Source organism: Triplophysa dalaica, chromosome 11 (genome assembly GCF_015846415.1).
Source record: "Triplophysa dalaica isolate WHDGS20190420 chromosome 11, ASM1584641v1, whole genome shotgun sequence".
Classification (NCBI taxonomy): domain Eukaryota; kingdom Metazoa; phylum Chordata; class Actinopteri; order Cypriniformes; family Nemacheilidae; genus Triplophysa; species Triplophysa dalaica.
Window position 1 is genome coordinate 12345430 of NC_079552.1, and position 16208 is coordinate 12361637.

The window sequence follows — 16208 nt, forward strand, 5'->3', positions numbered from 1 at the left end:
TAAACTCCACCCCAGTGTATTTAAATATGACAGGTGTTTATTGGGCACAGGTGTGTGTTCGAGGTTGGTTAGTTAACTAGAGACAGCCCTGCTGTTCGGACTGATCAGACTCGACAGAAGTATTTTATTGAATTGGTCCAGCTTTTTAAACACCGGTAAAATAACTTGTTCAAATTATTCATAATGAACGGGAGTGAAATTCAGCTTTCTCTGGGTGAGTATGATTTCGAAAGGCACTTTGACGAGAGGATTGCCATTGAATGGATGCAGGACAACTGGTGAGAACAATGCAGACCATCTTTGCCAACAATAATCCATTTAAGGACATCTTTTGAAATCTACATGTCACGTTGTGTTGTATTTACGACATGCTCAGTACAAACTGGTTTAGTTTGATGATTTCATTTTGTCTCTTTTAGGAGAACGTCGTTTTTGTTCGGTGGTGTGTATGTGGTACTTGTGTTTGGAGGTCAGCACTTCATGAAGGAAAGAGCAAGACTTGATCTGCGTAAAGTGTTGGTGATGTGGTCCCTCAGTCTGGCCATCTTTAGGTTAGTGCAATCTCTCGCTCTCACTCTCTCTCTAACATGTTTTTCTTGTTAAAATGTGTATTAAAGATTTATTACATGCCATGCTTTAACCTGTAGGTGTTACAATTTGAACTGTGGGTATAAGATTGCATGCATATTGACTAGGATTATACTAACAAAATCTATTGTTGACCATCACAATAGATATTTGCCTATTTGTTTGAAGCTTAAGCGTGTCATGGACAAGTTTAAAGACATGCTTTTAATGTGGTTTCATATGGGTTTTTAAATCTCCACTGCTATGGTTTTAGGCTAGGTTTAGTTTCACTTGGGGGAGGTGTTACTCTCATCAAAAGAGGACCGAAATTACAGCCACTACAAAGTAAATGTCAGTATCGTACCGTTAGCCTGTTCGCATACTTGTGAATTGAGCAAAATAATAATGTGATTGGGTAAAGCACACCTCTGGTCACATGCTCATCTCCCATGGCAACTGGACTTTCACCATATAGTGAAAGTTATTGACTTTAGTTTAACATAGATACTGGAGTAATACCAGTTACTATCGCTATATATATATTTACTAAACCAATCTCCATGTGACATTCGCTTAACAAAACATGCTCTTTACTCCGTATCCCAGGTACCAAAATTATGGAAACCTAAATGACTCTCACATGATTGACAAAGTGAAGTGTTGGACCATGAGGTGTTGATGATGTGTTCACGGGTTACACACTTTTATTTCAGCATCATTGGAGCTGTGAGAACAGGATGCTTCATGTTGCACGTCCTCTGCACCAGTGGGTTTAAACAGTCTGTTTGTGATCAAAGTTTCTACAATGGTCCCATCAGCAAGTTTTGGGCTTGTGCCTTTGTGCTAAGCAAGGCCCCTGAACTAGGTGAGGCCGGATTTCTAAATGATCAGCTTTCTTTCATATTCTTATCTTAATTCCATGTGATATTTTGATAACCCATCTCTGCTTTTTTTTTTTTTTTAGGGGACACCTTATTCATCGTCCTGCGCAAACAGCGGCTCATATTCCTGCACTGGTATCACCACATTACCGTACTGGTTTACTCCTGGTATTCCTACAAAGACCAAGTGGCTGGTGGGGGTTGGTTTATGACCATGAATTACACCGTGCACGCGCTCATGTACAGTTACTACGCTGCCCGTGCTGCAGGACTCCGTGTGCCAAAACCCTGTGCCATCATCATCACCTCCTCCCAGATTGCCCAGATGGCTATGGGGCTGGCAGTAAGTGCGCTGGTGTACCGGTGGATGCAGGACGGGGATTGCCCTTCACATGTAGAAAACATAGTGTGGGCTACGCTTATGTACCTCAGCTATTTGCTCCTCTTTACATCTTTCTTTTATCAGTCTTATGTAAAGGGTTGCAAGCCCACAGGGATCAAAACTGACTGAGACAGATGGAAGAATTAAGATTATTTTACTCTTGATTGTTTACCTTGTTAGTATTTTTAAGCTTGTTTGCGTTCTGTTTTCTTTCCCTTATTTTTGTATTTGTTGAGCGAGCATTATCAAAGCTGTTTGTGTTGTGTGGTTTTAAATGGCAGAATGGTTCAGAGGAGCTGACAAACACTTCGGGGTTTCTCCTCATAGTGCTGCATGACTGTTCTTCGTTGTCTAACAGACCAAAGTTTCTACTCTTCAAAAATCCATGTTTGTTGACTCTTAGCACTGCAGTATGATAACATGCAGCATGTCTCGGATGAGCTCATGTTGGAATTTGTGCCAAGATGTGTGTGTGTGTTGTATTTCTGGCCTGAGAATGTGTGTCAAATGTACTTTCGTTGTCTTGTGTGTTAAAAAATCAATTTCACAGATACTCTTGTCCCTGCTGGGTGTGAAGTGCCCATGTACAACTTCATGATGTCACAGAAACCTACAGTATCTGTGCTGACAGGTTGTACAGGTTTTCTGGGATTTAAATTGGTGGACAGTGTTATGCTGGAATTCTATAGAATGACGACACCCTTTCCTCATTCTGTGCATCCTTCTGACTTCACTGTTGTTTTGGTTCACTGAAGTTACAGTAATGGCAATCGAGACGGTGACTGATTCATGCTTTCACCCACCCTTGAATAACACATGGGTGTGGTCCATATAGTTTTGAGGTTTCCTAGTTTTTTGACATTTTGAGGTGCATCACAGCACCTTAAATGTTTTTTTATTCATCAGTTGGTCACCTATGGAACATGGTGGTTTATTTATTTTTTTCCCAGCAAGTGTGTGGTGTGAGATTTTCACTTAAGGAGATCTTCTGTATTGGTAGACTTCTGGAAACAAGCCTCACTGAATACAATGGATTTTTATTTGTGATGTCTGATCTCACCTGAGATGTTGCTGCTACCTGTGTTTTGTTTGTCTCAACTCGGTCCTGTTTTCTCCGGTTTCTAAATCGAACAAATTATTCTGTTTTAAAATACATTTTATGACTTTCTCATATGTGAAATGTTGTTCAACGGCAGCCACATCATTTGTTTAGCATAGTTCTATGTGAAGTATTTTTAAAGACGAGTGTCACTAGTCCACTGACTTTAGTTCACAGTATGTCTTTAACCAAAGGTGAAAAATGTGCCATGTACAATATTTATATTTTAAGAGCTACAAAGTGTTTGTCAATTTGTGTATTAACTTTTGTAATTAAAAATAAACATTTGTCTACATTTATCAAGATGTTGAATATTTCACAACAATGTCATCTGACAGGGTTTCTGAGCTTATCTGGCATATTTTATTCATTAACACAAACGCATGTGACACACATTTCTAGCTAGGTGAGATCCTGTTTGGTGTCATTTCAAGTATTTTCTGTTTTTATGCAGTGATGTGAAACTCGTATGGGATTCGTATTATGCTAGTTAACCATCTGTTTGCATTACATGCATTACATTTCATTGCCTCTTATCTCAAAGTATATAGTTCTTTTTGCTGTGGTTTCAAAATTTGGTATTTTACTTGGATGTAATGCGGTTTCTTTATATTTGTCTCGACAATTTAGTTTAATTTTTTTAATTTTTGGAAAAGCACTAGCCAGAAATGTAGCACTTTTTTTTTTTTATTGATTCAGAGGTAAAAATTAAACAACTAAACAATTAAAAAATCATGTCCTTGTAAATTAAATGACACTCAAAGCTCTATGCTGCCCCCTCCTGTACTGCTAACAGAAGAGCTGGAAGACTGTAAGTAAGCCTTGGAAAGAAAATATCAGTTTGCCTGCTGACTAAAACTTTATAATATCCCCAGAATACTTTACATGTGTTCTGTTTTTCTGTTCTATTTTACCATTTCATTTAAAATATATTGAAAAGAACTATAACAACTGTATGTGCATCTACTTTTATACAAATTCATTCAAAGGTTCTGTTGTCATCCAGGCTGTAATTGTATACAAAACAAATTTGCATGTTTATCTTAAAATAACACGGAAACTTGATGGGATTTAGACTTCAGCACAATGCAGTATCAGCTAAAAGGTGTATTTGATTAATGGGGGGATGTAGTGCTCTGGTTTGTTAGAGATTTTCTGATAATGCATGACAAAGTAAAATTCAGACTTAATGAAAACAATCCTTAGTACCAGCATAGCATGGGCAGCTTTTATTAAATAATTCAGAAATACTTGATTGTTAGATATTCGTAATATCAGTTTTTTTCCAAATCTGCCACAACCAGGAACGGTCCAAGCCATCAACGCGGCCTTAAGCAGAATTTTATTTAGGGTCCCCCTGTACCCCCAATACAATCGAGTCCATGTTTGAAGATTTGCACGCACACTTTAAATCTATGTGTTCTAGCAGTGTTTAAGATGAGGATTGTCATAAAAACAAAAACACATAAACATTGTATAACAACTGTAATGTCAAAACATTTAATCATTTCATGACTTCCGTTTTAGGCGAACTGTTCCTTTAAATTTTCAGCACGGACCATACAAAGCGTGTGGAATTTATTGTTTAATGCATTTAACTATTTGCAAAGGTTTTTATCTTCATTTTATTTTAACTACAACCTATAAAACACCCTTTAAAAGCCACACAACCCTTGATGATGATTTAATTTGTTATTTACTTGATAACTATTAAATTAATTTACAATATGCATACAATTATTTGTAACCTTTTCCCAAATAAAACTGTGAATAAACAGATAATTATAAATTACATGAATCGCGTAAATTACATATTTTTCATCTAAATCAACATTTTGTTGTTTGCATAAACATGTTAGCACTGTCAGATGTTCACATATTTTAAATCGTTAAACAGTCATCAAATATTGAATGTTTTAGTCACTTACAGTATTTCGTGGGTTGCAAAGCAACTTTTCAACCTTTTAAAACTGAAGCGTCTTGACCACTGTGAACATCTGAAGACGTGACAGTAGCTCCGCCTCCTTTCATTTGATTGGCCAGCTTGCTTATTTTGCCATTTCAATGTACCGTTTTGTCAGTAATTTCGCAAATTTTGACACACACTACTGAAAAAACAGTGAGCACTGCGTTTCCTGAGAGAATGGATGTGTGTCTGGAATAGTCACAAAAAACAATAATTTCATGTGATATTGGGGGCCCCCTAGTGGCGGCGAGGCCCGAAGTAGTCGCTTAGTTCGCTTTTAAGCAGGGCCTGCTCTAGCCACAACGGATGGTACCACTACCAGGTGTCATAATTTATATGAGTTTGTTTAAATGCATATAAAGATATGATGTATTGATTTGTTATGTAGTTTAGAATAGCCATAAAAAATAAACTGCTCATCTATTCCATGTTTTGGCATAAAGGTAACTCAGTGTAGCATAACATCTCATCTGCATTGACAAGCTTGACAGGCACCTTGACTTTGAAAAACTGTTATCCCCCTCTGACTCCACTGGAGAAGATAGGGGGACTATTCTCACACTTGCAAACTCTCCTATTAATCATACCACAATCCGCTCTCCTTTGCTTGTTAACATGTCTTTTATGTCCCATTTGAAAAGAGATCATAGGACACAAAGTAATATGCATTCATAGCCTTCTGCCTACATTTATGTTAAGCATGTTGCTAATGTCTTTGTTAGTTAATATTTTCTTGAGTCCTTTGTTTTATTGATTGAAAGGAGAGCAATTGTGGGATAATACACCATCTATTAACACACTTTCCCAGTAACTAATCCTTCACAAAATGTTTGATTAATGTGCCAAAACTTTGCTCTTGTATTAACACATATCCTGTTTATTTGTATATCAAACACATTCACACATTGCTTCATAATTCTTTATTTATTTCAATATATTTTTTACGTAATTAAATGTTAAAACAGTGTTCAATAGATTCAGGGTCATTATTAGTGCATTATAATTCAGTTTTTGCAAATACCATCCAATACCAAGCAAATAAACAACCATGAAATAAAATGCAGTAATAAATAGCATTTTGTCTTTTTTAATGATGTAAAGTTAGAGTCAGTGTAAGTTTTTTCATCTCCCATCTCATTCCTGTTTTGTTCATAATAAGCACTTTTAATGGGGGAGGTGGGTGTGAAAATGGGGTCATGGGATAGGGACTAGAGGGCACAGGTATAAAAACACGACTGTAAGGGTCAGAAATCAAATTCCCAAGGAGCATCAGAGAGGACAGACCTTCACTCTCCAGCCTTCAGTCTCTAGAATTCAATCAGAGAAGACGCAACATGTGGAACGACAATAGCACTGGTAAGCATAACACAAGAGGAACAGCTGATGCTACCTGACCTTTTCATATCTCACTTGGAAAAAATCGACATATATTTCAGGAAAATATGTTACTGGGGGTTGATTTTCAGCTGTAGAAACTGTCGGATCCACATCCTTTTGTAATTTCAAATATCGCTGGTGTCCTTCAGAAATTTTACGCCATCAATTATTTTTATTAGTCACCCTTTATGTTTGTCACAGGGATTTACAAATATCTAACATAAAGCTATTAGAAAGTGCCTATTCACCTTGACAACACTGTATTTAAAGAAATAGTACACCTTCTGCAAAACACAAAACAGGACTTTTTGAAAAATAAAAAGGTTGGTCCCAATTGACTTCTATTGTATGGACACAAAACCAAGTCAATAGGGATCAAGGGTTTTCTGTTAGCAATATTTTACAAAATATCTTCTTTTGTGTTCTGCAGAAGAAAGAAAGTCATACAGGTTTGAAATGACAATAGAGCTTGTAAATAATGACACAATTTTCATTTTGAAGGTGAAGTATTCCTTTATCATTTAAATACTGTTTTTTCCATTTCTTGAAAAATAGTGAATTTGGACATCCAAGGTTATACATTGATGATCTTTTGGATAAACTATGTGTACAAGTATTTTTTTAATCTGTGTAATCCACACATAAATGCATAGTATACACATTTTTCATTGATAACATGAATTATGAGGACACCACGCTTGGCCTGACAATAATTTTGACCCTATAATTTCAGATGTTTCTGCAAAAGTATCCGGAAGTAGTGCTGTGTCAAGGAGCGCCAGCCGGCGGAAAAGGACGAGTTTCTCAAAGGAACACGTTGAGCTTCTGCGAGCCACATTTGAGACAGACCCTTATCCTGGAATCAGCCTCAGAGAGAGTCTCTCTCAAACCACAGGACTGCCAGAGTCTCGTATACAGGTGTGTGGTGAATCTTAAGATGTCATGTTATTGCACATGAAATCATCATTCCTTACTAACCTCAGACTTATCAGGTCTATGTAAATATTCACATACACACAAAAACCACACATAAACATGAACTGTTATGCTAATAAAGCCTTATGTGATAACATTATGTTTACCGTGTTGATAGCAGTATCAATATCTATGTTTATCAATTCAACTCTGTGATGATGCAAGCGACTCTGTGATTATCAGCTGTTTAGTTAAAGAGACTGTACAGTTTGTAAACAAAGTACATACCAACTGCAGATAACCATTCTGACTATGCGCTACCATAGAGGGATGTCATTGGCAATGATTAACCTGAAACCTTTAAGAGGAAAGCTTTTATCTGCACACACTAGATGGTTGGCTCCAATCTATCGACTGTATTCTTATGAGGCTGACCTTCTTTATCTCTTCTGCCTTTGCTCGCAATAGGTATGGTTCCAGAACAGAAGGGCTCGCACGTTAAAATGCAAGGGTGGCAAGAAACCATTGTGGCAATCTGATTCGCTATTGCGTGCCTACAGTCCCATGCAGAATTCCCCGGTGCAGCTACACTCTTCTGGACGGGAGGGCAACGATTGTGGCACGATGTCTATTTGCACTCCGCCACCTGCATACCCCAGTCAGATTAAGGAAGAAATGGAACGGGATGGTCTGTATGTGTCTGAAACAACATCTTCCATGTCTGTTGGGGATGATTCAGGCTATTGCACCCCATCATATGGACACCATCATGGCAGACCCCTGAAAGCATACGGCAGTGCCCCTTTTCTCAACCCGGAGCATCAGATGCCCCCTACCTGGGCTACAAGGTATGAGGGGAGATCACCTATGAGCTCCATGTGGAGCCCATTTCATTCAGATGTCTATGCCTGCAACACCAGCTCCGCTCAGGGCTTTTACTACTCACCTGAAACACACAACAGCCTCCAGCCACTGACCCCCATCACCCCAGACTCAGGCTGCTGTGAGGGTGGTGTGGAGGGCACTCCCCCAGCTTCCAGCTCTTTTTCCGTTGAAAACCTAGAAGTGTCAGAGATGGAGAGTCAACAGGAGTGCGGATTTCATCATGGACCTCTGCCCGAGCTGCCAGCCCTGTCTCTACAGGAGATCCTGGGAGAGTTACAGGGAGATTGGTGGCATGGAGATGGACTGAACAGCCAATCCGAGGAAAGACGTGTGTACTGCTGAGCTATCTTGCCATCTATTTAAAACTATTTATTGAATGTATTTATTTACAGTAGTCATGCCTAAACCATTTATTATTTATCTTCTGTGAAAGACCAAAGTGGCTCCAATATTTGATGATTTTTGCTATTTATTTAATGGTGTTTGTAATCATGCAGCTTTGTATATATTATTTGCAAACATCCTTATTGATCTTTTTACATAGCTGCACTTGCATTTCAATAAAGATGTTTTACTTACCGTAATGTTGTCTATGTTTCGGTGTTCATTTACCCACAAAAAAGCATCTCACAATAAAAATAAAACATAAACAAAACACAGTTCAACATGCAAAAGTATTGCCCTTGTGTTTGAATAAAGAAAGGAAACACAATTAAGTATACATTGAACTTTCTTTCTTCTGCATAACACAAAAGAAGATATTTGGAAGAATGTGGTTAACCGGCACCCACTGACTTGCATTGGTTTTGTGTCGTAAAAGTGAACGGGTGCCAGTGCTGTTCGATTAACAACATTCTTCAAAATATCTTCTTTCGTGTTCAGTGGAGGAAAGAAAGTCATACAGGTTTGGAATGACAAGAGGGTGAGTGAATGATGAGATTTTCCTTTTGGGTGAACTATCCCTTTAATATGCAAACATGAAATTAGTGGAGAAGGAAGACCTGTTGTAGAGAAATTTAAATGAAATTCAGGGTCAGTCATCTGGTTGCAAATGTAAAAGTTCTGTTTGCAGTCCTGTATAAAAACAACCCAAAACAAACATAGAAACTAACACATAAGAGGACTTAAACTATAGCAGAACATTAGTCCTTTTCCGCATTGATGAGGGTGTGTTTGTTGGAAAGGGGGTGTAAAAGAGATTGTGATTCACAAAAAATACGTGAAATATTTGTTTTGGAAGGAGGGACTGGAAGAAAACCAGTCGTTTTTTTAGAAGAGGGACAGTGCCAGCAGTGAACAGTAGACTTGAAATATGTGAAATATAAAGCGTTTTTTTTTTTATTAGAAACTTGAAAATCCACTGTTACACCCCCCAAAAACATAACCAAAGCCTCAAAAACATCAAAAGACTGGGTCCTTTAAATATTTCTCGGTAATTACATAATAATATTTTTACAACATATGAAATGTGAAATCATAAACATGTTTATAGCAAACTCTTTATGTTACTCTCCATAAACACATCAGGACATACACGTTTCCATGGTTACGCAAAAGTAAAAATGTCTTGTGTTGCCTGAACTCATTTCATCTCATCTGTTGATGATGTCTCCACATGATACAACCGTGCTAAATCACACTTCACTTCATAAACACTTCATAGTGAAAGAGGCTTGAATCTGGGAGGAGATTTTGGACATTGGAAATATTTACTAAAACATTTTTTGAGAAAAATTGACTGTGAGTCATTGCAGTTCATCTACAATGTCTGCAATTACTCAAATATTTGTTATCTATATAATCTCATTTTAAATGTTTTAAAATATCTATATCAATTAATTAATTCCCATTCTTAATTAAATAAATGTTTTGTTATCTCCTGTGAAGGATTCAAAGTGTTTACCTAACAACCTACAGATTTGTACTTTCTTCCATTGTCTGTCTTGGGGTCCTTTTGTCACAATGCTCTGGTTTCCTATAGCAGGATGTCTGATTTTGGTGATGTCTTCCCCTCGGCGTTTCAATCCAAACAATCTGTCATCAAAGAAGAGAATGTCATCTATGTAGTTCATCTCTACCTTTTAGATGAGACTGCAGGGGATGTGACTCATGATGATGTTGTCGAGTAAACTGTGGCTGTCTACTTTAGGGAAGTGTGTGTTATGCAAAGATATGTTTCCGAGAAAGAAATGGTTAGCAGCAGCTTGCACATTTTAACAGGATCTTTGTTCTTGTTCAGGCTAGCCTATGATGAATTATGTTTCCTGCATTTGATTTGAACATCACATAAAATATTAGGTTTATATTGAAATTGAAGTGTACTATAGAGTTGTGTTATGGTTATGAAAAACAGCAGAAAGCTCATAAAGGTATTTGTAATGGAACATGTCTGTCTGAAGTAGTATAAAAGTACTTACCTTTCAAGTGCTTTCTCCAAAAACAGTGTGTTGTGTAGCGAGTATATGATGATGAACGTACAGGGCGTGTCTTTCTCATACACAAGTGATGCAGTCATGCGTGGGGTGGGTGCTATGGTAGAGTTTCTCAAACTAAAACTACCAGACGGAGGCGTTGTGTGACACAAACAAAGAGGTAATGCTTTTAAAACTCCTTACCATTACTGACTCATTAATGATATGTCTTAACACGGACTTAAAAGATCGATTGCCATTATCGACTGAAACGTCAAGATTTACTTTTAAGAACGTACGCGACCCGGTTGGGTGCGAGTTTATAAACAGCGAAATAGTGAGCGAGCCCGCGCGCACTTTTCACAGCACGTAAATATATATTAACAACAAGGACAACAACTGTGTTTTAAATAGTAGTTTAAACACTACATTTTGAGAATTTCATTATTTGTAGTTATGAAGTTGTATCTTTGTGGAGAATGCGTTTGGAGTAGTCGTGAGGCAGCGAGTAGTTTGTTGGCTAGCTAACGTTAGTTATTTTTAGTTAGCTAGCTTTATGCGGTTTTTTATAATCTGTATAACACTACTGATATCGGCGGAGATTTACGACACTTATAAGTTTTATAAACGAGGACGTTTGCTGTTACGGTAGACTGAGATTTGCCTAAGTAAGTTAGGTGGATTTAAAAGTAAGCTGACAACTCTGCTAATCACTAGCCGCTTGGCTAACGTTAACTACTGAGAGGAAGAACTGTAGAGGCGACAGTGAGCCATCTTGCCTGTTATCGGTAATGATTTCTGACTAGTAATGTCATCTGCACATATTTTCTGTCGTATATGTTGTTCTTGAGAGACTTAATAAAGTATCTTTATTTAGGGTGTCATCCCTAAATAATTAAATAAGTGAGTTCACTGACCCGAAGCGTCATGTGTGGGGTTTTAATAACCCTTTTTTTACAGCTTTTGGTACTAACTTACTTGACAAATTGTCAAGTAACTTTAATAAACAATAAATAATCACTATAACATATTTTTTATTGAGATGTTTAACCAGTGTAGCAGTTAGTGTTTTAGTTTATTATAAACATCATGTAAATGTCGTTGTTACGTTTACACTACTGCTCACTATGTAAAGATAAATAACTATGTTGGTAGCATCTGGCAGTTTGTATGTAGATTTAATATTAATGTTTTGGTTATCTTTATATAAGCTGGCCTGTTTTATTGCAAGCTAACTAAGTTGCAAGTTTTTCTTGAATTTGTGATTTTAATGATAAATCTTTTCATATCTAGCACATCCTATTTCAGTTTCTCTAAAACACATGTTAAGTTAAAAATCTTGTAAATATCTCTACTAATGTTTTTTTATTTAGTTATTGTGGTAAACATCGAATCGTCTTGTTCATTTATGGTACAGGTGAAGATGCACTATTACAGATATGAAAATGCTGAGGTCAGCTGTTGCTACAAATACCTTATGTTCAGCTACAACATTATCTTTTGGGTAAGTTTCATTCTATGTCAGTTGACACACAGACCTGTCACATCTTGTGCTTTTCACTGTAAATGAAGATCCTCCCTTACAGTTAGGTGACATTATTTAAAAATGATCTTGAAGTTCAATAAGATCTTCATCAACCACAAACCTACCATGCGGTTTACTGCCTGTATGTTGTCAATAAGTTTATGTTTATTTAATTATTTTAGTTTTACTCTCATGCAGAGATGTTTCATACTCTTTTCCAAATGTCAGTTTTTCATGAACGGGTGTGTTATTGGAAACTGTGAGCTAACACCCAATGAGGAACTTCAGTATAGCAAGACAAAAAGTTGACAGTGTATTGATGTCAGGTTTCCGGATTTACATCAGACAGGAAACAGACATGCATTGGCATATCTCACCACAGCCTGTGATGTCCTCAGTGGGGAAGCATGGGTGGAGCTTGAGGGTTTTGAACTCGCTTTCCTGTTTTCAGCTTTTCAGCATGGCTTCTGAGATTGGGTGTTGTTTTTTTCCATAATCCATAGTGTTATAAACATGTTTTGCCATGTTTTAAATATGAACCATTTATTCTTTGTTTCCTGTTTTTCTTCTTGCATGTCAAAGAATACATACATATTGAATTACTGAAAATAGAAACGCTGCTGTCTAGTTTGGAGGCTTTGTCCTATATAGGTTGTCATATAAGCCGACACTCTGTTCTGTGTGTCTTTATGAGTGGAAATATTGTGATGAAATCGGATAAAACGTTACTTAATTTCTGCTTTTCAGTTGGCTGGAACGGCATTTATTGCAATTGGGATTTGGGCCTGGAGCGAAAAGGTATGTTTTTTCAATATGCAAGTCACTTTAAAATAGCCCTTAACTACATGACAAATTAAGTAAAAGTTTGTGAGTGTTAAGATCGGGTCAGGGAAAACAGCCAGTGCTTAACCAGTTTTTTACTTGTGTTCTGCAGGGTGTGCTATCAGATCTGACACAAGTAACACGTCTACATGGTTTCGATCCTGTTTGGGGGGTGCTGGTTGTCGGCACAATCACTTTTATTTTGGGCTTCGCAGGGTGTGTTGGAGCACTTAGGGAAAACATATGCCTTCTTAAATTTGTAAGTACCCATTGATTTATTGTAATATAGTCAAAGATTATCAGTATATCAGGCCTTAATAGTTTTAGTCTGGAAAAGCTTCCTCCATTTAAGTCCTAGTCTTCTCCAAAATAAAAAAATGAATGTTTAAATTAGTACCTAAATCTATATAAACATGAACTTCATTTCATTTTTGATGTTTTTCTTGCAGTTCTCCGGAGTCATTGGCTTCATCTTCTTTCTGGAGCTGACAGCTGCAGTGCTGGCATTTGTGTTCCAGGGGCAAGTTAGGGAATGGATGAACGATTTCTTCTTGGCCAATGTAAAGGCTTATAGGGATGATATTGATCTGCAGAACCTGATTGACTCTCTTCAAAGACTAGTAAGTCTGACAGAGTCTTTTCTATTACAGTAGGAAATGAACAAAATATCTTCTGGAATATCATCTTCACTAATATACCTGTTCTACTTATGACTGGTGTTGTGGTCCAAGGTCACATTTGACTGTGACAGGACAAGTGTTTACATTAAGTGTTGACGTTCCTGTCAATTGTTGATGTTAGTTGGTACATCATCTGGCTTTATACCTGCGAAAGTGTGTTACATTTTTTTTAAATATATTTTTTGCATTAAGAAATGTTAGTGGAGAACACTGTTATAACATTGGTTATGTCAGCCTGAAACGTACTAACCTGCGGTTTTCTTTACAGAATCACTGTTGTGGAGCAAAAGACCCCAACGACTGGGATCTGAATGTATATTTTAACTGTTCAACTAGTAATCCCAGCAGAGAGAAGTGTGGAGTGCCCTTTTCCTGTTGTGTCAGTGACCCTGCTGTGAGTCACTCCTTTAGAGTAAAATGTTTTACGAAATATGATGTGCAAAGTGGAGCTTTAAATCTGTTTTTTTTATAGTTTGATTTGTGAAATTACGTTTTCAGTTATCATGAGCCTATGTCCTTTCTCCACAGGATACAGTGGTGAACACTCAGTGTGGATATGATGTTAGATCAAGAGACAAAGCGGTGAGTGCAAAATGCACATTTCATCTTGGACAGAATAGTTGCCATAACTGACAAAAGCTATTCTGTGCAATACAGAATAAACTTGTATATGATAATGTGTTTTGTGTTGCTGCTTTAAGTGGACTACATTCAATAAAAATGCATCAATAAATAGTTAACATCTCTGTGTAGATACTGTCATTTGATGTCACGTAAACTGTTTACATCTTTGCTTTACAGAGCGATTGGGCCAAAACAATTTATATCAAAGGATGCATCATAGCTTTAGAGGAGTGGCTTCCACGCAATTTGTACATTGTGGCAGGAGTCTTCATAATCATTTCACTATTACAGGTACTGGATGTGCATGGACTGTCTAAGAATAATAATACTACATGTAATATACATTTTTACAGCTAGATGTCATCATCAACACTGTAACTTTCACATAGATATCAAAGTCTGATGTAATGATGAATAAATTGTTACCTAGAGATATCAACAAGCAATTATTAAAATAGATTAAAATACTCAACAGTATGTAATTTTTTAAACCAAATCTGAATCCAATGTTGTGTGTTTTTCTACTATCAGATGGTGGGAATATTCTTTGCAAGGACGCTGATCGGAGACATTGAAAAGGTCAAATTTAATTATTACTGAGCTGACGTGACTGGAAGCGGTTGGAGAGCAGTTTATAGACAGATATGTGGTGCTCAAGGATATGTTTGGAGAAAAGGACTACATTCTATGGAAAACATCTTCAACACTTCTAAAGACCATATATTGAATACACAATTGCCTAGTTCATTTGGATGCCCTCACACCTGTGCCTTCTCTTCTTGTTTACCTCCAAGTCCACTTTCTTTTTTTTGTTAATAAAACTCGTTTGTATGTTTTGGGATCATTTTACACCAAGCATGAAAGATACTGCCACACGATGAAGTCTTATCTCAGTTGATATTTAATAGCAAAATCTGACTAGAGGTGTCATGAGAAGCAGTTTGGTCAATCAAGCTTTAATAATCTAAATGTTTTTGTAAGTTTTTTTCAGTAAACTGCGGTAAATACATTCCCTTTTTCTTAGTACCTTAGTGAAGTGAGTTATATGTGTTTAATTGGATACTGCATTTAAAAGTAGCTGCACAGGCACAAGTTGGCACGTGTGAATGGAGCTTGTTGTTGTGAATGCATTTAGGTAGGTATTAAATGTCGGCTTGTTTAGAAGGAGCCCAACAGATAATCTTACAGGCAAAGATGCATTGGTAGTTTTTCTTATCCTGAGTGATCCTCGGTTTTATCCCAAACAACCAATGTGGGGTATTGTTTTTGATAAAACCTTTTAATGATGTTGAGTCATTTTAGCTTTAGCATCGCTCCATGCATGTTTGCTGAAGTCTGATGGTCATCTAAGGTTTTTTTTTGGACTACGGATGTCAACATTGCCTTTGAGATGCCAATACTTACCTCCCTTTTTCTATTTTATCTAATGACTTCATATATAAATGCAGGTTGTGCCTTTGTTCAAATATTTCATATGTATTTTGTACTATTGTGCTATCTGAATAGAATTTAATTAACTTTTTTTGTAAAAAAAATTGTCAAATCTTCATTCTCTAATCACAAGCCTAACAACACAAAGTCCTACTTACGACACACTATATCCATCAGTAATATCAATATTAACATAATGTTGACCCTTGGATCAGGGGTATTGTGACTTAATATGAATTCTTACAAATACGTTTCTGTCACCACCTGAACAGCAAGCATTTCTGTTCTCTCTAACCCAAAGACTCACAGTTTCACAGTTTTTCTGTTGTATTCTTAAATAATATGACCTCTGAAATGGACATTTATGCAAAAAAGAGTTTAGAGTTCTCAATTAAGAGTCCACTATTTTTTTTATTCTTTTGGGTGTGTATTTCTGTGCCACTGTGTAGTGTTAAGACTTCATAGTATAAAATATTAACTGAAATGCAGTAAAGTTTTATGACAATGCCCTCTTTTTCATGAAGGGATGTTTCTGTTTGTTCAATGTTTGAAAACTTTGTAAATATTGTCCTAATTCCTTTCCTCAGTTTTATATTAAATAATAAATTAGTTGAAGGATAGCTTTATTTTTTTAGCGCTGTCA

At 36.8% G+C, this 16208-nt stretch overlaps 3 protein-coding genes across 4 annotated transcripts; all 3 read left to right on the forward strand.

The window, feature by feature from the left end:
* The first annotated feature begins 24 nt into the window (after positions 1 to 24).
* Positions 25 to 3228, forward strand: elovl6l (ELOVL family member 6, elongation of long chain fatty acids like). The gene is made up of 4 exons (XM_056760446.1): positions 25 to 278; positions 420 to 551; positions 1281 to 1432; positions 1532 to 3228. The coding sequence occupies exons 1-4, from the start codon at positions 184 to 186 to the stop codon at positions 1957 to 1959; spliced, it is 807 nt and encodes a 268-aa protein (XP_056616424.1). The 5' UTR covers positions 25 to 183; the 3' UTR covers positions 1960 to 3228.
* A 3001-nt stretch (positions 3229 to 6229) lies between these two features.
* Positions 6230 to 9072, forward strand: mxtx1 (mix-type homeobox gene 1). Its single transcript, XM_056761198.1, has 3 exons — positions 6230 to 6251; positions 7006 to 7190; positions 7656 to 9072. The coding sequence occupies exons 1-3, from the start codon at positions 6230 to 6232 to the stop codon at positions 8412 to 8414; spliced, it is 966 nt and encodes a 321-aa protein (XP_056617176.1). The 3' UTR covers positions 8415 to 9072.
* A 1458-nt stretch (positions 9073 to 10530) lies between these two features.
* On the forward strand, positions 10531 to 16180 carry tspan14 (tetraspanin 14). 2 transcript variants are annotated; one of them, XM_056760971.1, is made up of 9 exons: positions 10531 to 10664; positions 11901 to 11987; positions 12756 to 12806; positions 12943 to 13089; positions 13280 to 13450; positions 13779 to 13904; positions 14039 to 14092; positions 14312 to 14425; positions 14666 to 16180. In XM_056760971.1, the coding sequence occupies exons 2-9, from the start codon at positions 11907 to 11909 to the stop codon at positions 14732 to 14734; spliced, it is 813 nt and encodes a 270-aa protein (XP_056616949.1). In that variant the 5' UTR covers positions 10531 to 10664; positions 11901 to 11906; the 3' UTR covers positions 14735 to 16180. The 2 variants fall into 2 exon arrangements, with proteins under 2 accessions (XP_056616949.1, XP_056616950.1); XM_056760972.1 differs by lacking the exon at positions 10531 to 10664 and adding an exon at positions 10706 to 11271.
* Positions 16181 to 16208: the final 28 nt, after the last annotated feature.